The sequence below is a fragment of the Xyrauchen texanus genome, chromosome 26, assembly GCF_025860055.1.
Source record: "Xyrauchen texanus isolate HMW12.3.18 chromosome 26, RBS_HiC_50CHRs, whole genome shotgun sequence".
Taxonomy (NCBI): Eukaryota; Metazoa; Chordata; class Actinopteri; order Cypriniformes; family Catostomidae; genus Xyrauchen; species Xyrauchen texanus.
This window is the reverse complement of record NC_068301.1, coordinates 1,111,929-1,132,789: the sequence shown is the minus strand read 5'-3', so window position 1 is coordinate 1,132,789 and position 20,861 is coordinate 1,111,929. Positions and strand designations below refer to the sequence as shown.

At 42.0% G+C, this 20,861-nt stretch overlaps 1 protein-coding gene across 1 annotated transcript in view; it reads right to left on the bottom strand.

The window, feature by feature from the left end:
* Positions 1–4,368: 4,368 nt before the first annotated feature.
* Positions 4,369–20,861, bottom strand: part of LOC127620298 (endonuclease domain-containing 1 protein-like) — an 18,719-nt gene continuing 2,226 nt past the window's right edge. The window contains exon 2 of the mRNA XM_052093489.1: positions 4,369–5,464. Within this exon, the coding sequence (XP_051949449.1) occupies positions 4,871–5,464 (594 nt within the window). The 3' untranslated portion in view covers positions 4,369–4,870. The remainder of the gene's footprint in view (positions 5,465–20,861) is intronic.

The following is a 20,861-nucleotide window of genomic DNA, read 5'->3' as shown; positions in this document are numbered from 1 at the left end:
TTTTTTCTAGAGCCTCGTGTTCTCGATATGTCGTTCGAGGGACATCGGGCTACCACTGTGTGGAATTTGGGGTATGTGGGACCTATTTGCACTCTGCCAGGGCGCATGCCACAAGCAACTTATTCCAGTCATTTTTATAGGTGTTTTGTGGATACCCCTCAGAAACCTCCAAATGACCCCAATTTGAAGTATATAGCTTATCAGGGGCCCCTTAGACAGTGTTCAAAGTTTGAAGTTTTTCAGTTTAATTTTTTAAAGTACTTCCCAAACTCTGAGGGACATGGCTTTTTAATATGTTGTTTTTAAGAGCCCTACGATGAAGCATTCAAAGCCCCCAGATCTTAGCACCAAAGTTAAGGTTATTCTCACCAGTTCACACAGGAAGTGCCCACATGCAATCTATTTCAACAATCCTGTGCACCTTGCAATAGTGCAATCCCAAAACTCATCATAATAACTATAAATTAACTTATAAACGTACTGGTGCATTTTGGCCTCTCAGGCAGTCTGTCTCATAGGCTTCTTTGATAGGCTGAGAGATATATTGAAAATAAAAAATACAACTTTTTTCATCCTAGGCCTTAATCCTCTTAGCATGTTGATAAGGGCCACTCGACATATCAGCATGTGAAATTTGGGGTGCGTGGGACCTCTGGGAGCTCTCCCAGGGCGCATCCCACTAGAAACTTATTCCTTTCATTTCTATAGGTGTTTCGTGGACACCCCTCAGAAAGCTCCAAATTACTAAAATTTGAAATCTATAGCTTCTCGGGGGCCCCTTTGACAGGGAGCAAAGTTTGAAGTCTGAATGAGTTCGTTATGTGCTTAATTGGCTGACTTAAGTATTCATAGCCCCTAGGTCTTAGCATCAAATTTAAGGTTATTTTCACCAGGTCATAGAGGAAGTGCCCACCTGCAACTTATTTGACAGGCTCCACATAGGCTGTCTGTGAACAGATGTTTTATATGCAAAATATAAATTTGATGAGTTTTAAATGGCATATGTATGTAAAATGGTGTGTCCTGAGCATTATAAATATGGTTTTGTCAATTAATATGAATAAATTATTTAAATGTATCTTGTTGATGCATTGTCCACGGACTACCTAACTGGGGCCCATTGACTAAGTTACAGTTGGGCACTTCCTGTTTTATTGCTTAGTCATGCCCACATCCAACTTATTTGACAGGCTCCACATAGGCTATCTGTGGACAGACATTTTTATGCAAAAATATGCATTTTAAGAGTTTTAAATGGCATGCATATGTTATTTTAAATGTTGTGTCCAAAGTATCAAATATGCACCTAAATAATAAATATGTCTTGAAAATTGATTGTCCAGAGACTACCTATCTGAGGCCCATCAAATAAGTTGTACTTGGGATCAGCACTTCATCCTGCTGAAGATTAGAGAAAGCCAAATATTTTGACCAAAAAACTCAAAGTCTTTTTTCACCCTTTTTTTGAGCAAAATTTTCAAGTTTCTCCAATCTTTTTTGAATTAATACCATGAATAGAGGATGATGTGACAAGCATAGAAATACAAGCCTCCTATGTTATGCAGGAGCTGAGATCTGATCTTGGTATCCCAAGTATAATTTATTTGATGGGCCTCAGATCGATAGTCTCTGGACAATCCATTTTCAACACATATTTATTATTTAGGTGCATATTTTATACTTTGGACACACCACTTAACCCTCTGGGGTTGTCGGACGTGCTGGTGCATCCTGCTGGATATTTTCATCATTACAGCAGAAACAACTTAAAATACTCCGTCATTTTTGGGTATATAGATAAGTGTAAGACATTAGAGACTATAAAGGGTCTACTTTTATTTGTGTACACTCACAATAACAACAAAACCTTGTGCTTTTGTAAAATAAAGAAAATAAAAAGGGTGAGCTTTCAGCTGTCTCTGTGTTCACGAGCATATTTCAGAAACACGTCAGAAAAATGAACTGAAACTCTGCGAATACTTATCACACAAACATGAAACATATGTCTAAAGAAAGCTTAAAATGTCTACTTTTAAATAAAACTATTCAAATTTAAAACAAATATTCTCCTGCAATGTAATCTGTATGAAACAAAGCGATGTACAGTTTACCCTGGCTCAGCTAATTATCTGTAATGTGATCACACCCACCAGCAGAGCGCGCCATTCATACGCTAATATACACGCCCCTGACTGTGAGTTTGTAAACACAACACAGCTCAACTTTTCTGCGTGTTTGTAAACTCCTGGATGTAAGGTTGAGTTAACATTTTCCTCAGAAGAAGAGCGGGACTCCGATGAACATTTGTATTTTGAAGAGAGACTTGATCCAGCCGAGGATACAATTTCAGACGAGTAAGTCATTTAGTTTTCATTAGCTGACGTGCTATTTTATATAAACATGCACATATTTTACTAGTGGGACTTTTTCCAGACTTACCAGCCAGGTTTTAGTTACATTTAAATGCTGTTTCAGCTAAATCAGGTATTTAAATAGTATGCTGTATAATATAAATATGATATGTAATATGATATAAAATAATATGAATGTTTAGATTATATTTTATCTAGTGTTTATGCTGCCTCATTATCATCAACAATGCTTGTGCTTGCAAATATCTGTTCAGGTGTTAATTAGTAAAATGCACTTTAAATATGCCCATATTAGAAAATCAGCCTATTATAATGATTTCTGAAGGATCATGTGACACTGAAGACTGCAGTAATGATGCTGAACATTCAGCTTTCATCACAAATTGCATTTTACAATATATTCAAATAGAAAACTGTTCTTTTAAATTGTAAAATGAGTTCACACAAAGTTTTTACTGTATTTTGGATCAAATAAATCCAGTCTTGGTGAGCAGAAGTGACTTCTTTTAACGGTAGTGTAGGTCTAAAATTAAGTAAAGTATTTATGTAAAGAAAATGTATGGTCAGATTACTTCTTTTAACTTAAAACTTGATTTTGATCATTAAGCCTCCTCATATTCATTCTCTATCCCTCATTGATAGGCCCAGGGGAGGGTCTTTGTCTCTTCAGGTGTGAATCACATCAATATTCATGATAGTTCACGTCCCCTCACTTTAGACCTTTCTAACACTAAAATTGTCTTACAAAAGTTAAATGACTATATTGTTTTGTATGAATGAGTGATCAGGATGGTTTTCACATAATTTTGTAGCAAACACTCTAGGCTACAAGATCCAGTTCTCAAACGTCTTGTGGACAAATGTTTAGTATGTGTTATATGACCTTATTTCAGTGACTCATTCAATGGGTCCCAGTTAGTTAGTATGTGGAGAATGCATCAACAAGATACATTTCATTAATTAATTCATATTTATTGACAAAACCACATTTATAATGCTCAGGACACAACATTTAACATATGTATGCCATTTAAAACTCATAAAATGTATATTTTGCATATATTTCATATGCATAAAAACATCTGTCCACAGATAGCCTACGTGCAGCCTGTCAAATAAGTTGCAGGTGGGCACTTCCTCTATAACCTGGTGAAAATAACCTTAAATAGGATCCTAAGACATAGGGGCTATGAATACTTAATCTTTGGGCCCTCTTAAACAAAGTATAAAAAAATATGTGTCTCTCACCATTTGGAAAGTACTTTTAAAAAATCCGGAAAAATATTTTAGGTGCACAAGTCAGCCAATTAAGAACTTAACGAACTCATTTAGACTTAAAACTTTGCTCACTGTCAAAGGGGCCCCTGAGAAGCTAGAACTGTGCAACATTTATTCTTTATTGGTTCATTTGCAGATGTTGGATGTACTGCAGTTTAAAGTTTTCTTGGATCGTTCCGCGGCCAAACATTGATCAAATATATTTCCAAGAACATTCAACAGACAGCATGAGTTGTGGAAAATTAGATGTAATCTAGCAGCTTTTTACAGCCCTCACAGCCGTTGTCATGGGTTGTGATCAATTGTGAGAATCGCAAATTTTCCTGGTGGGTCGGCCTCGAAACGGGACCGCAAAATGCAGGAAAGAACTGCTACAAATCATCAAATAACATGCCGATACTTCACAAAGTCGAGATGACCATTTTTATAGAGTGTGTAGATGACATGAAGCGATGCTCAGAGATAAGTTACGTTGATATCATTGATTATTCTAGTTATTAGTTGTTATGACAGCCAACAACTGCACAAGGTGAGCCTGAAATACATTTTTACACCAAGTAACACGTAAATGGTTGTTGTCCTCCATCTGGATCACTCGTTTAGACAGTTTTCATTGGGCATCAACTCATATCAGTCATTAATGTTTGCTGGTGTTCTGTATATAAGTATGTACATCACTTCACACACATAAACACTCTTTCACACATCAGTGCGCATCTTTCATTCATTTATTGCAAGTTTCAAAGCAACAATACAAACTTTAGAGATTGTTTAGCAGATACGAGAGCGATTATAACATGATTTCCTCTTATGTGCCTCTTTACTAGAGAATGCAGCGATAAAGCAAGAAAGTGATGAAACATCCTGATGATCAGGACAAAGAATCATTTTTAATGAGATCAAATATTTCATAAGCAAACAATTAAAGGGCAGAAGGTAGAACTTCATGAATGACCGATCTTTCTTATTTCTGTGAGCACAGATTCAGTGTGGACCTGACTGATGTCACATGACGTCTCACTGGATGGTTCATGAACTGATTGATGACAGGAATGATTCCTTCTACACAGGTTTATCTGTAAATGGTCTGCACTTATATAGCACTTAGTGGTTTTGAAAGCGCTTTACACTGTGTCTCTTTCACACATTCACACACATTAACACAGTGACGGCAGAGCTGCATGTAAGGTGCTAGCCTGCCATTGGGAGCAACTTGGGGTTCAGTGTCTTGCCCAAGAACACACAAGGAATTGAACCGCCAACCCTGCGATTAGTGGCCAACCCACTCTAACACCTGACCCACAGCCGCCCATAAGACATTTCTCATTAAAGAGCTTCAGTCCTTTTACCCAAGTGTTCTTCAGCTCATCTTGTAAGTTCTTCAGACTCTCTGTCAGAATCGTTTTATTTTTGTCTTTCACATCTTCATCTTCATTCGGGGCCAGGTGTGCTTTGGAGAACCAGGATTGATTCTTACTGTTGTAGCAGCAGAACGCCGTCCACATCATCTTGGGAATATTCACTCTGTTATTTAATGTTTCGTCTCCAGGTACGGCACCCGTCAGCACATACGCCGAGACTTTATTATTATTGTCACGGCAGTGTGAATCCATCAGATGCTTTGTGAAGTTTTCCATACGAGCCCAGCTGCCGCTATTAAATCTCACTTTCTGTGGCACAGCGTTGGTGAGGGTGAATGTAGATTTGGCTGTGTCAAGATCCTTTGCGTGACTGCAGGGAAATAAATGGCCGCGGTTCACATTCAGTGTGTTATTCTTGTAGTCATCATCAGCTGCCTGCTCGTTATCTTGAAGCTATGAAGGAAATAAATGTATAAAAGTGAATCAGGATGTCAGTAAACACTGATAAGAGTAAAAATCTATGTTTTATTTAATGGTGACTTTATTGATTGTCACATGGATATTTGACGGTGCACCTCCACAATGTGAGTAAATCACTCACACATGTGACCAAATTCAAGTTCAGCAGCGAGATCTTTTTTCACTGTGTGTTTGTACGATTAATAAACGTGTCATTCACATTATTCTGCACTTTAAGTGTTTATTAAATATTATAGCTCATTAATAATGCACAGATTCAACTAGGCCAGGTGACAGTCTTGCCTGGGCCCGGGACAAGATAATCTTAGATGGGCCCCCCCATGCCCAGATCTCTCCTTTTCCCTTGCTCTTCCTCTCCTGTTCCCCTCCTCCGCTCTTCCTCTCCTGTTCCCCTCCTCCGCTCTTCCTCTCCTGTTCCCCTCCTCTGCTCTTCCTCTCCTGTTCCCCTCCTCCGCTCTTCCTCTCCTGTTCCCCTCCTCCGCTCTTCCTCTCCTGTTCCTCTCCTCTGCTCTGTGCATTTTGGGCACTTTTTGTGTGAAATCATATTTATTTTTTGTCCATCAAAAGTGTGCTTTCACTTTTAATTAAGCATGAGCAGCGCAGCAAAAATAGACTCGGATCTGGCCCATTATCTGTTCACCGATGCCAACAGTGACGCATTTCAGCCGGCTTTTTATTTCTCATCTCCATAAATATATCTAGTAGTAAAGCTAATGCAAGGGCTAGAAATCAATGAATTCTTTGCTAATACTTCCTCGTCATCATGGAGAGCGCAGTTCGCACCGCTTTCTCCTTTCCACAAGCGCGTGCTCTCCCGTGGCGTCTGTCGTTGCTATGCAACAATGAACTTGCGCGCCTGTAAAACGAGCGCGCCGCGTCGCTATTATGAGCTAATATCCAAAATATTTCCATATGTGTCTCGTTCCTCCTTTCTTATCAACAAGTGGATTTACAGCCACCACATCAGCAGCACCGCCGGTCGCAATGTCTCAGCACTTTTATGAAGAGGACGCAACTGCACGCCGCTTCGGGCATGCACGCGCATCAAGTACCGGGTTTGAGAAAACCTGGTACCGTGGCGTGACGTTTAAAACAAAATTAGTACCGACTTGGTACCGAAGTACCGGTCTTTGACAACACTCATAAACGTTGGCTGCGCTGTTTCTTACCTTGCTCTACGTTGACTTTACTAACGTTAGTTCCAGCTTCTCCGTCACCACCTTTTTTAAAATATTTGTTTCGGACATCTCGAAGGCCTCTATTTTCTTCTTCCCTTCTTCTCTTTCTTTTCTTTTCTGAGCACCAGACTTGTGCTGACCGGACATTTTGATCGTAACGTTAGCCTACTGAACTTCAAATCAAATGACAACATCAAATTTTGATCAGTGGCCAAACCATTTTTGTTTTGGGGGTGGGCGGGGGTTCTTGACCACTATTTCAAGGACAATTAGGAAGAAAACAAATAAAAAGCTTTTATGTAACTCAAATATTACATATTTTTTCCACAAATATGCCTATTTTATTTATTTTTTAACAATTATTCCATAATTTAATGAGGGCCCGGGACAACAGACCCGTTTGTCCCCCCCTGTCGGCGGGCCTGGATTCAACATCATATTTATTGATGGAAAACATCAACACAAATAAAACTAATGCTGAATAAATAATGCTGTTATTATGTATCCCACAATGCTTGGTTGAGTCTGACGGGTCGTGCTGTTGGGTTATTTTCAGTGTTCGGTAGTTTTTAACCAAATTCTGCTGGATTAGTCGCTGAGTCTTTGTCTCTGACAGTATAACTGAGTGTTACGTTTGAGCAGCGAGGCAGACGAGGAGAGAGGATCCAAATGCAGTTTAGACTTTTATTAAATGAACAAACGAATAAACAAAGGAAAAACCCACAAGGGGGAAATAAACTTAAACGGAGAACCAGGGCAAACATAAACAGAGAACTAGGGCAGCAAACATTCATGCACATACATCAAACAACGATCGACAAGGACTGAACAAGAAACCAGGGTTTAAATACAAGAGGAACAAACAAGGGAATGAGGGACACCTGGAAGAAACAATCAAGGGAACACCAATCATAATAACAAACTACAAAAGGACTACAAAAAACCAAACAGGAAACAGGGGCTAAACTAAACTTCAAAATAAAAGCACGAAGACAAAAGACACCAATGAACATGACAGAACCCCCCTCAAAGGATCGGATTCCAGACGATCCAAAACAAAAAAAAACAAAAAGACAAAAAAGACCCACAAAGAAAAAACAAAATGAGGGCACCAGGGGCAAACAGACAGTTCAAGGGGGCACAAGGGGCACAGAGACAGTTCACGGGGGTACAAGGGGCACTGAGACAGTCCACGGGGGCAATTAGTCAGTCCAGGGAGGTGGAGAGGGTAGACAGGCAGACCAGTGAGGCCGAGAGGGCAGGCAAGCAGTCTATGGGGGTGTGTCAAGGGGCCGGGGTCAGGTGGCCTGGGGGACATCCACTGGGTAGGGACAAGCTTAGGAGGCCAGGGAGGCGTCCACAAGGCAAAGACCGGTTCAGGGGGCCTGGGAGGAGGAGTGGCCACTGGGGAAGCTGGTGGAGCCAAGGTGGACTTCTGAGGCGGAGCAGTCGTGGCTGTAAGCCCGTTTATCGGTCCAATGACGGTCTCCAATAATACGGGTGAAGGTCTCTGCGCGTTACAGTCTTTCTTGTACGCAACACAACAATATTAAATGAAATACATTTTCTCTTATGTATTATCTCGTTATTTCATCTGACTCCATAAATGAAAAAGGTTTTTAATGATATCTGAGTATCATTAAAAGTGAGCGAATGTTTGATTATTCTTTTAACTCCTTTAATTATATTTTACCCGTTTAGATTAAGAAACTATGTCGCTTTGAGGTCCTCGCGTGTTTTCTCTACACCGCGGGTCTCACGATCACAAGCGGCCAGTATTGGATCATCAAACAGAGGTAATTGCTATATACCTGAGATCGGTCACGTTCACGTATACACAATCAAAGATACTTCAGTATAGCCCCATGGAATTGCATACACTTGAATGTAACTTAACGTTTTCTTCAGTAGAGGTCACGGCCACTATTACAGATGTAAGTTGACCAACATAACTTCTCTTATAATAGCTTTGGATTGGCCATGCGTGGTTTCCCACGTACACTTATCTGGAGAAACATCAAATTAAAACAGAGGTAAGACACCCAGATTTAGATTGGTCAAGCAGCGTTTGCTGTTCTAAACGGAAATTCCCTTTTTGTCTTTGCAAACCAAGTACACTTGAATCGATGCCAAATATTAGTCGTCACTAATCTGACGCAGACTTGCGGTAACATACGAATCATTCAATCTGTTTGGGAAACACAATGTCAGAGTCAGTCAGAATAAAATCAAATGTTGACAATTTATTGACCAGGTAACATAATCAATTCATCAATTCCAATTAGACATTGATAAGTCAAAGTTAGACATTTTATCAAAACATAAGAAATACGAATTGCAATCACCTGAAATAAACTACAAACAGTAAACTGTTTGGGATCGTCTGATTACAGAGAGCCCTGAGCAATGTGTCGCCTCTCCTTAAATACCCAGATAATTCAACATGCTTACCAAATGGTGGTGTCTGTCATTATAATTAGATTTTGGTCCCCTGTTGAGGGGGTTCCTGTAGATTAACATACAGGAGGTATGGAGGATCTGGGGAGGGCACACCTTTAAGGGGCACACCACATTTCACATATTTTATAACTTCTTTTAGCTTTTCATTATGGCTGGGAGGATGAGACCAGTTTACCAGGCGCACTGAGAGACTTTAAATGATACCAAACATGTTATAGTTACTTTTTGTACACACTTCACATTGCATAGGTTTTTAGTGAGCTTTAAGTGAGGAGGAGGAGTAAGATGAAGATACTTTAGAAGGGAGGTGTTAGCTGCACAGTATGTTGCATCTCGGATGTTGCTGTTACATCTGCGAGAGAGAGTTCAGATGTTAATTCTCATGAGAGCCTTTTGTTTTCTCGAGGAGTAGCCCAGACTCACTGGCACCCGCCTTACAGTTTTCCCCGTTTGGCACCGTGGGCCACACACAGGGTTTCCTGCGGTGTCACTTCAGTCTTTGTAAGGTGGGCAGCTGTAAGGGGCTGAGAGCAAGTGCCATGTCTGTTGATAGACCTGATGAGGCATCTGAAGTCGCAACACAGTGTCTGGTTGAGGTTAGCACATGTGTTCAGTTCATAGAGTCCATCAAGGCATTTGTGGCTTGTTCAGTGGACATGTCATTCCATCATGGAGAAACATCTGCTTCTGGTTGTACCTTTAATGATGATCTGACTCTTTGAAGAATTCTCTGCCACCTCCATTGGTGGTCTTCTGGGCAGACCTCAATTAGGTGAAGGAGTTCACCCTGGCAATGCATATACACCTGAACAGCTTCTTAAATGACCATGTAAAGATGAAACTCTGAAGAACTTAACTGACACAATAAAAGGTTGAGTAATACATGATGAAAAGACAAACAATGAATCAATGTCACCAGTGCGAGTGGTAATCCAGGTCTCAAGTGTGTATTTAAAAATGCAAAGGGGACTAATTAATCTGAATTAAAGGAAAGGTGGCACAGAGTTCAAGGCAATTAGAACATGTATCATCAATATACCATATTACAGTGGATACTAAATTAAAGGAAACATACCACAAAGTCAGTATAACTAGTATTTCCATCAGTGGCAGGCATCAATAAACATATAGTTATAATACTAATTCTATGATTTTAGAATCACAGTTACAGACATATATAATAATAATAACAGTGTTAATTCAAAATGATCAAATGTGTGTGATTTGGTGGCTAAGTCACAATCGATGATACATGTCTATTTTCAAAATGTGAAGTGGATCGATAGAAGCGTCTGTATTTCATATCGTCAACTTATTTTATTTTTATACTGTTATTAGCAATGCGTTGAAACCAGGGGCCCTCTGGTTTGCAACCATTCCAACAACAATCAATTGGTTTGATTTATACGTACGTGGAAATGTTGAAATTGTGTTGCTTGCAATTAGTAATTAAATCATCGATGTGTGACTGTAGCCATGCACGTGTCCCATGTATATTACAGTATTTAAAAGGAAAGTTGTAAATAGTGCCTGTTTTATGGAAACAGGTTTGTAATATCCTATGTGTGAGAGGCTATGTGTATGTGAGAGGCGGGCCAGATCTTCAGTGGATTAGTATCTTCAGAATCTTGGCCATTATTTTGTTCCATGATGTGTCGTAATAAAAGTGGGTGCTCTGTATGTTTAGGAGATGGGTGGAACCTGATCTAGAGCAATTGGTGTTGTAGAATTTTTGGTTCCGGTGCTAAACCGGGAGGCCGTACAGATATTTTTGTTTTTGTGGAGCTGTGAGGTGTGAATGGCCTGTTAGATTTCCTTTCGCACCCATCTCCAGCATGGCCAAATTGATGTCCTGGCTTGAGGCCGGGGGATCAGAATTCTTTTTTCATCTGTCCCTCACGACATTGTAACCTGAAATATGAACAACTACAGAAAGAGAAAACAGTTAATGTTGAACCTTTAATTAATTTGCATTTAGACATGTGGTACTTTATTTTCCTCCGATGGTCAAAGCCAAACTGTTACAGACAGCTTTAGTCTCATAATGTATGGTTTGTGCCATCAGGGGGAGAAACATGTACCATTGCAATGTCCAATGCAAATTTTATTTCAAAGATCAAATTAGACTGAGCATCTTTGGTGAGATCTGAATTACTGCTGATATTTTAGTGCAGTTTGGAGTGTGAAGCACCTTAAGCTGTTCTCACAGTTGAGTCTGTACAGTCTGCTGTTGTGAGCAATATAAGCCCCAGTTCTGCTGGGGAACTTTCTGAGCTTTGTTTTATTGCTCCCAACACAGATCTGTGGTCAAAGAATCAATTCACATTTTGGTGATGTGTCTTCTGCTTAGCATTTTTTAAGGATGCTATTCACACGTTTGATCATCTATGACCTATGATCTCGGTGGTCCGTTAGGGTTATGAAATTTTGCCTGATGTTTAGCATTTTACACACAAATTTTTTCATTGTCTATCCAGTGGAATGGTTCCCCTGATCAGATTTTAAATTCAATTGGTGCTTCTCAGCGAGAGATGATTTGGTTCATTATCATGTGCCACTGCATTGGTGCACAGCAAACAACGACCGTATACTCCTCCCTCTTGGCACTGAGAAGAGAACCAATGAAATTCAAATCACAAGAATTTTCAGGGCCGGTAAGGTTGTTCGGTTTGCAGTGTCACTACAAATATACATGTCTAATATACATCTGCAATGCCATGCATAACCTTTCCCCGTCTGTGGCCATGCATGGCCATTATAATATAATGCATATTATAATGTGATTATAATACAACTATATTGTATTAAAATAGTATAAATTAAACTGATTTTATCACTGGTTTCTGGAGGGCTTCTGGAACGATGTATTTATCGTCATAAATCATGCCTTCAGTGACCTTGACTAGTTGGTCCTGCTGCAGGTGCGGTGTCAGCTCTCCATCAGAGCTCCACAGTTCTTGTTGGTACTGTTTTGAGTTAATAGGAATAGTCTGAACCGCACTCTCAGCAGGAACAATCAGCCTGTCAGGCTGCCATTCATCTCCCTATGGGGATGGAGGCCACATATCCCTATTGGTGATGGTATTTTCCATTATTCCGTTTGCGTTGTGGGCCACGCCCTTTTGGCAGTTTTGTTTTTTAAACTCTGTGAAGAAATTTGTGAACAGTTTCAACAGGTCGCTATAGGGCGTTTTTTGGCAATGTTTTGCTTGTTTTCTCAAATCTCTTTCTCTTTTTTGGCAATCTCTTATGAGATGGTTACACTTTTGCAATAATGGCATTGCATTTTGCTCTGAGATCTTTGGTTAAGTTTCTCTGGGCCTTTCCCTTCTGTTAACCATTTTGCAGACGCTAACACTACGGGGTTTTGATCTCCACCTGCTTTCTATTCTTGAACCCCAGTCTACTATTGATCTGAACGTGTGTTCGGCCGGGTCGACACCATTGGATAAAGCCGTTTGAACTGGGATGCTGGCATTTTTCTTAACAAGCTGTAGTAATGCGTCATGGTCACGGTTTGCATTTTCTAGGCCTGAGTGTTCTTTGTATGTTACCCATAACCGTTCAGCGTACGTTTCAAATGACTCATTACTGGCTTGTTTGATTTCAAATATTTTTCTCCAATCTGCATGTGTCGGTCCCCTCATGTCTAATAATGCCTGTTTTAGACGCTCGTAGATCATTTCGTCGGTTTCGTTATTTTCTCGGTTCATAATGTTGCCAGATTTCATCTCTGTGGTTAGTTTTGGTCTGAGCTCCTCAGGAATAGTGAAGAGAGCTATTTGCCAAACATCTCTAGTTTCTAATTTGTACACCGTGGCCTGTAACATCAATGCTTCCCAGTAGGGTTGAAACGGCCCTTTTCTCGGCATAATTCCTACGACTTGTTTATGTCTAGAGCATTCTTCGCATGTTAACGGGCGGCTGATTGTTGTGATTTCATCATCCGCGTTCGTCATGGTTTTAAGCACAGCGACATTAACTGATTTCTTTGGCAAGTCTTTCGATTTTGTTTGAGTCTTTACTGAGCTTTGCAGGTTTGGTTCTTCAGGCCGCAGGTTCACAAGAGCTCGGTTACGAGTTTCTCTCTGTGGCCTGTCTCCTAACGCGGCATTGTCATCATCATCATCATTTTGTGTCTCTAGCTCAAAGGTTTTATCCAGTGCTGCTCGTTTAACTGCAGCTACTGGAAACCCGGATTTATCACAGCAATCTTCGAGAGCAGATATGTAATTCCTGCCGGTTTTAAGTTTTCTTTGAATTTGATCAATTGTTTTTGCCATTTCTTCGCGTTGTCTAGCCCACCCCTGTTGCTCGTACGTGAAGGCTTCGACTTGTGCTCTTAACTTTTGCAATTCGTCAGATCGCAATCTTTCGATTTCTTTGATATTTGCTATTGTTCGTTCGTTCTCGGTTATGGTCTCGAGGTCGTTACTGACGAAGCAAATAAACAATTGCAGCGGGAATGTTATTGTATTTTGATTTTGATTTCAATTTCGCACCCTCAGCAGAATACCAGGATATTAATTCGTTGTTGCTCCACTTTAATTTTAGTCCCTTGTCGCTTAACCGAACAAGGAGGTTTTTTAATTGCACACCTAAAATATCCATAATTTCCCCGTCTATACCGCTGCTGTGCTTTCCCTGGAAAGACATGTTTCCAGTCTAATTCTTATGCCCACCGGAGTTTTCGGTTCCGGTCTTAATAAATGTGAGGTGTAAACAATCTCCCCCTCAACACTTCTAAAAGGCAAATAAAGATTGACTTACCACAGCAGCTGGAGATAGGTGAGAAGGTCAAACCTCATGTCCCGGGCAGGGATCAAGTTGAATGTTGCGCTGGAAAGACGTTGCTCGTCTGGTTGCGAGATCACGGAAGGGCTGTCACCACTTTGTAAGCCCGTTTATCGGTCCAATGGCGGTCTCCAATAATACGGGTGAAGGTCTCTGCGCGTTACAGTCTTTCTTGTACGCAACACAACAATATTAAATGAAATACATTTTCTCTTATGTATTATCTCGTTATTTCATCTGACTCCATAAATGGAAAAAGGTTTTTAATGATATCTGAGTATCATTAAAAGTGAGCGAATGTTTGATTATTCTTTTAACTCCTTTAATTATATTTTACCCGTTTAGATTAAGAAACTATGTCGCTTTGAGGACCTCGCGTGTTTTTCTCTACACCGCGGGTCTCACGATCACAAGCGGCCAGTATTGGATCATCAAACAGAGGTAATTGCTATATACCTGAGATCGGTTACGTTCACGTATACACAATCAAAGATACTTCAGTATAGCCCCATGGAACTGCATACACTTGAATGTAACTTAACGTTTTCTTCAGTAGAGGTCACGGCCACTATTATAGATGTAAATTGACCAACATAACTTCTCTTATAATAGCTTTGGATTGGCCATGCGTGGTTTCCCACGTACACTTATCTGGAGAAACATCAAATTAAAACAGAGGTAAGACACCCAGATTTAGATTGATCAAGCAGCGTTTGCTGTTCTAAACGGAAATTCCCTTTTTGTCTTTGCAAACCAAGTACACTTGAATCGATGCCAAATATTAGTCGTCACTAATCTGACGCAGACTTGCGGTAACATACGAATCATTCAATCTGTTTGGGAAACACAATGTCAGAGTCAGTCAGAATAAAATCAAATGTTGACAATTTATTGACCAGGTAACATAATCAATTCATCAATTCCAATTAGACATTGATAAGTCAAAGTTAGACATTTTATCAAAACATAAGAAATACGAATTGCAATCACCTGAAATAAAATACAAACAGTAAACTGTTTGGGATCGTCTGATTACAGAGAGCCCTGAGCAATGTGTCGCCTCTCCTTAAATACCCAGATAATTCAACATGCTTACCAAATGGTGGTGTCTGTCATTATAATTAGATTTTGGTCCCCTGTTGAGGGGGTTCCTGTAGATTAACATACAGGAGGTATGGAGGATCTGGGGAGGGCACACCTTTAAGGGGCACACCACATTTCACATATTTTATAACTTCTTTTAGCTTTTCATTATGGCTGGGAGGATGAGACCAGTTTACCAGGCGCACTGAGAGACTTTAAATGATACCAAACATGTTATAGTTACTTTTTGTACACACTTCACATTGCATAGGTTTTTAGTGAGCTTTAAGTGAGGAGGAGGAGTAAGATGAAGATACTTTAGAAGGGAGGTGTTAGCTGCACAGTATGTTGCATCTCGGATGTTGCTGTTACATCTGCGAGAGAGAGTTCAGATGTTAATTCTCATGAGAGCCTTTTGTTTTCTCGAGGAGTAGCCCAGACTCACTGGCACCCGCCTTACATGGCCTTGGGTGGCGGCGCCGAAGGAGGCGAATCAGCGTTGGGCGGAGCCAAGGGAGGCGATGGTGGAGCTGGGGGAGCCACTGGAGGCGGAGCCGAGGGAGGTTCAGGAGGTGGAACTGAAGGAGGCTCTGAAGGCAGAGCCAAGGGAAGTTCAGGAGGTGCAGCTAAGGGTACCTCAGGAGGCGGAGCCGAGGGAGGTGGCGCCGTAGGAGGTTTCAGAGGCGGAGCCCTGGAAGACTCTGGAGTCTCTGGGAGCAGAGCCATAGGAGGCTCGGGAGGCGGAGCCGTAGGAGGCTCTAGGGGCAGAGCCCTGGGTGGCTCGAGAGGCTCAAGAGGCGTGAGAGGCAGAGCCCTGCAAGGCTTGAGGGGCGGAGCCCTGGAAGGCTCGGGAGACTCGAGAGGCAAAGCCCTGGAAGGCTCGAGAGGCGGAGACCTGGAAGGCTCGAGAGGCGGAGACCTGGAAGGCTCGAGAGGCGGAGACCTGGAAGGCTCGAGAGGCGGAGCCCTGGAAGACTCAAGTGACTTGAGGGGTGGAGCCTTGGGAGGCTCGAGAGACTTGAGGGGCGGAGCCCTGGAAGACTCGAGAGACTTGGGAGGCGGAGCCCTGGAAGGCTCAGGAGGCGGAGCCCTAGGAAGCTCGGAAGGCGGAGCTCTGGGAAGCTCGGGAGGCGGAGCTCTGGGAAGCTCGGGGGGTACTGGCTCTTGGACGGTCATGGCCACTGGCACTTGGACGGTCATGGCCACTGGCACTGGCTCTTGGACGGTCATGGCCACTGGCACTGGCTCAGGGACATCGGAGGCTACAGGCGCTGGCTCACTGACATCGGAGGCTACAGGCACTGGCTCACTGACCTCTGAAGCGACAGGCACTGGCTCACTGACCTCTGAAGCGACAGGCACTGGCTCACTGACCTCTGGGGCTAAGGGCTCTGGCTGGTTGACCGTGGCTGAAGAGGGCTCAGGCTCGCTGACCGTGGCTGACGAGGGCTCTGGCTCGCTCACTGTGGGCTCTGGCTCGCTGGCTGTGGAAGGTGTGGAGTAGCGAGCAGAAGCTTCTGCCGCCCTCCTCCTCCTCCTCCTCCTCCTCCTCCTTCGGGCTGACGAGGTTGAGCGCACTGGCGCAGGAGCAGAGGAAGCTGGGCACACCGGCTCTGGAGCGGACCAAGCTGGCGACGCTGGTTCGTGGATTAAGGCAGGCGTGGAGGTTGGCTTGCTGGCAGGTGGGGCAGGCGCGAAAGGACGAGCCATGGACGACTGGAGGGTCACCACTGCGGGAGGAGAGGCAGGGTCCTCCTCAACAACGCCCACAGTGAGTGACGAGCCGCAGACCAGCAAAGTCTCCTCCACGAATTCCAGGAGAGTCCAGCCGCGCGTCGCCGGTGGCAACCGCTCCTTAGCTGAACTGTTCAGATTGCCCCTGAAGAAAGCCACCAGGGAGGAGTCTGGGAAGTCCGCGACACTCGCCAGCTCGAGGAAGTCGCGGATGTGGTCCTCCACAGGACGGTCCTCTTGTTTCAGGCAGAGGAGTCTGAAGTTCGCCTGTAGTACTGCTGCATCCATATGCGGTCGATCGTTCTGTTACGTTTGAGCAGCGAGGCAGACGAGGAGAGAGGATCCAAATGCAGTTTAGACTTTTATTAAATAAACAAACGAATAAACAAAGGAAAAACCCACAAGGGGGAAATAAACTTAAACGGTGAACCAGGGCAGCAAACATTCATGCAGCAAACATTCATGCACATACATCAAACAACGATCGACAAGGACTGAACAAGAAACCAGGGTTTAAATACAAGAGGAACAAACAAGGGAATGAGGGACACCTGGAAGAAACAATCAAGGGAACACCAATCATAATAACAAACTACAAAGGACTACAAAAAACCAAACAGGAACCAGGAAACAGGGGCTAAACTAAACTTCAACATAAGAGCACAACAACAAAAGACACCAATGAACATGACAGAAACCAAACAGGAAACAGGAACCAGGAAACAAGGACTAAACTGAACTTCAAAATAAAAGCACGAAGACAAGAGACACCAATGAACATGACACTGAGACAGGAACAACTTCTGGTGTCTCACAACATCCTTTTATTGTTTAAATGTAATTATTTGTTGTGTAACATCAACTTAATATCAAACTAGCTGCATGGCTAACTTATTTCATATATCAGTTGGACACAATGGACCTTATTTACAGCAGACATCTTTAATGACAACGAGCCCCATACTACTCTATTTCTACCACAGATATATAATGGTAGGTGTAGGAAAAGGATTATGGGTAATATGTCAATCTGAACTCATGTGACTTCAGTCTCTTCAATCTATCTTTCCAAAACTCATGTTTTCTGTAGTTTTGCCCTCTGAAATTAAATAATATAATTATATAATAAAGTTCCTGACGTGGTCTTCTGCTGTTGTAGCTTGTCCGCCTCAAGATTCGACATGTTGTGCATTCAGAGATGATATTCTTGTACAGAGCGGTTATCTGAGTTACTGAAGACTTTATCAGTTCAGACCAGTCTGACCATTCTCTGTTGATCTCTCATCAACAAGTGTTTCATACACAGAACTGCCCCTCACTGGATGTGTTTCATACACAGAACTGCCCCTCACTGGATGTGTTTCATACACAGAACTGCCCCTCACTGGGGCAGTTTCATACACAGAACTGCCCCTCACTGGATGTGTTTCATACACAGAACTGCCCCTCACTGGATGTGTTTCATACACAGAACTGCCCCTCACTGGATGCGTTTCGTACACAGAACTGCCCCTCACTGGGTGTGTTTCGTACACAGAACTGCCCCTCACTGGGTGTGTTTCGTACACAGAACTGCCCCTCACTGGGTGTGTTTCATACACAGAACTGCACCTCACTGGATGTGTTTCATACACAGAACTGCCCCTCACTGGATGTGTTTCATACACAGAACTGCCCCTCACTGGATGTGTTTCATACACAGAACTGCCCCTCACTGGATGTGTTTCATACACAGAACTGCCCCTCACTGGATGTGTTTTGTTTCATTCTGAAAATCCCAGAAATACTCAAACCAGCCTGTCTGACACAACAATCATGCCACACTCCAACAATCATGCCACGCTCCAACAATCATGTCACAGTCCAACGATCATGCCACGGGTCCAACAATCATGCCACTGTCCAAATCACTGAGATCACATTTTTCTCCATTCTGATGGTTGATGTGAACATTAACTGAAGTTCCTGACCGTATCTGCATTATTTTAAACACTGCACTGCTGGCACATGATTGGCTGATTAGCTGATTAGATGATCGCATGAATAAGTAGGTGTACAGGTGTTGCTAAATGTGCTCAGTGAGTGTATGTTTACTCAGAGAGACACAATCTGAGTTTTCACCCGTCAATCAAATGAACTGAATGAGGAAATCTGTATCAATACCAGCCCTGAAACAAATGCAATCGAATATGTGCAAATTATCAAGATCACTTTATCAAGTTAAATTATCAAAATGTTTCTGTTAAAAACTTCTGATAAAAAGATTCAAAACCATCATTGAAGTGTTACCTGAGACTCAGTCGTCCAGTTTTGGTTTTTCAGGTCTTTATTCCGGGTGAAGTTTCCTTTTCCACTGTATGTGTAGGCTGAGAAAACTGGGATTTTGGATGTTGTGTCATAAAGCGCTATGAAGGTGTACACGTTATTAAATCTCTGACAGATAGTTTTGTAGTGGTTTTGTGACTCTCCTCTTTCCAGAACACCAGGAATCTGTGGAGGCTGATTGTCTAAGAAGAAGTCGCTGCATTTACTGAAATCATCTACGACTTCAGAGACGGCGCATTGAAAGATCAACATCAGGACTGCAGAGAGGATGATCACAACCATCATGAACAGAGTCAACAACCAAATATAAACTATCAGGAGAAGAACTTCCCTTTATATAGAGCCCCGCCCGCCCTCTTTACTGTGATTGGTCAGTCTAAATCTGCATAAAAGTGCTGCATATAGCATGTATTACTGCTCGTCTAATTGCATATTAATGTGTTAATCATTTATATATGCGCATTTCTAAATGAGCTGACCAAAATAATTGGTGTAGTACAAAAAGATTGAAGTAGAAGTGTGATCAGAGTCAAACTAGAGACGAGAGATTGTATTTTTAGACTTTATCAGATGAACTAAAATTCACACTGTAGAATATTTGATTAAGAAGTGAATGTGAGAGAGTGAGATAACATCCACTTTATTCAAACACTTGTGATCAATATTCTTTATGTTTTACAGATTATACTTTATTAGTTTAATTTCTTGTTTTTCTGTTGTTCAGTTTTACAAGGAAATGGAAAATAAACACACACAGTAAAGTATGAGAGAATGTGTGTAATGTTTAACAACACAAACACTGAAAAAACAACATGTGTGTGTGTGTGTGAGCGAGTGTGTGTGTATGTGTGTGTGTGTGTGTGTGTGTGAGTGTGTGTGTGTGTGTGAGTGCGTGTGCGCGAGTGTATGTGTCTGTGTGTGTGTGTGTGTGTGTGTGTGTGTGTGTGTGTGTGTGTGAGTGCGGAGTGTATGTGTATGTGTGTGTGTGTGTGTGTGTGTGTGCGAGTGTGTGTGTGTGCCTGTGTGTGTGTGTGTGTGTGTGAGCTGTATTTATCACTTTGTGGGGACCAAATGTCCCCATAAGGATAGTAAAACCCGAAATTTTTGACCTTGTGGGGACATTTTGTCGGTCCCCATGAGGAAAACAGCTTATAAATCATACTAAATTATGTTTTTTGAAAATGTAAAAATGCAGAAAGTTTTCTGTGAGGGTTAGGTTTAGGGGTAGGGTTAGGTTTAGGGGATAGAATATAAAGTTTGTACAGTATAAAAACCATTATGTCTATGGAAAGTCCCCATAAAACATGGAAACACAACATGTGTGTGTGTGTGTGCGTGTGTGTGTGTGTGTGAGTGTGTGTGTGTGTGAGAGTGTGTGTGAGTGTGTGTGTGTGTGTGTGTGTGTGTGTGTATGTGTGTATATGTGTGTGTGTGTGTGTGTGTGTGCGAGTGTGTGTGTGTGCGAGTGTGTGTGTGTGTGTGTGCGAGTGTGTGTGTGTGTGTATGTGTGTATATGTGTGTGTGTGTGTGTGTGTGTGCGAGTGTGTGTGTGTGCGTGTGTGTGTGTGTGTGTGTGCGAGTGTGTGTGTGTGTGTGTGTGTGTGTGTGTGTGTGTGCGAGTGTGCCAATTAACCAATTCAGAAAGATGTGTGTATGAATGTGTGTGTGTTTGTTTGTTTGTGTGTATGAATGTGTGTGTGTTTGTTTGTTTGTGTGTGTGAATGTGTCTGTGTGTGTGTGTGTGTTTGTTTGTTTGTGTGTGTGAATGTGTGTGTGTGTGTGTGATTTTAATACTA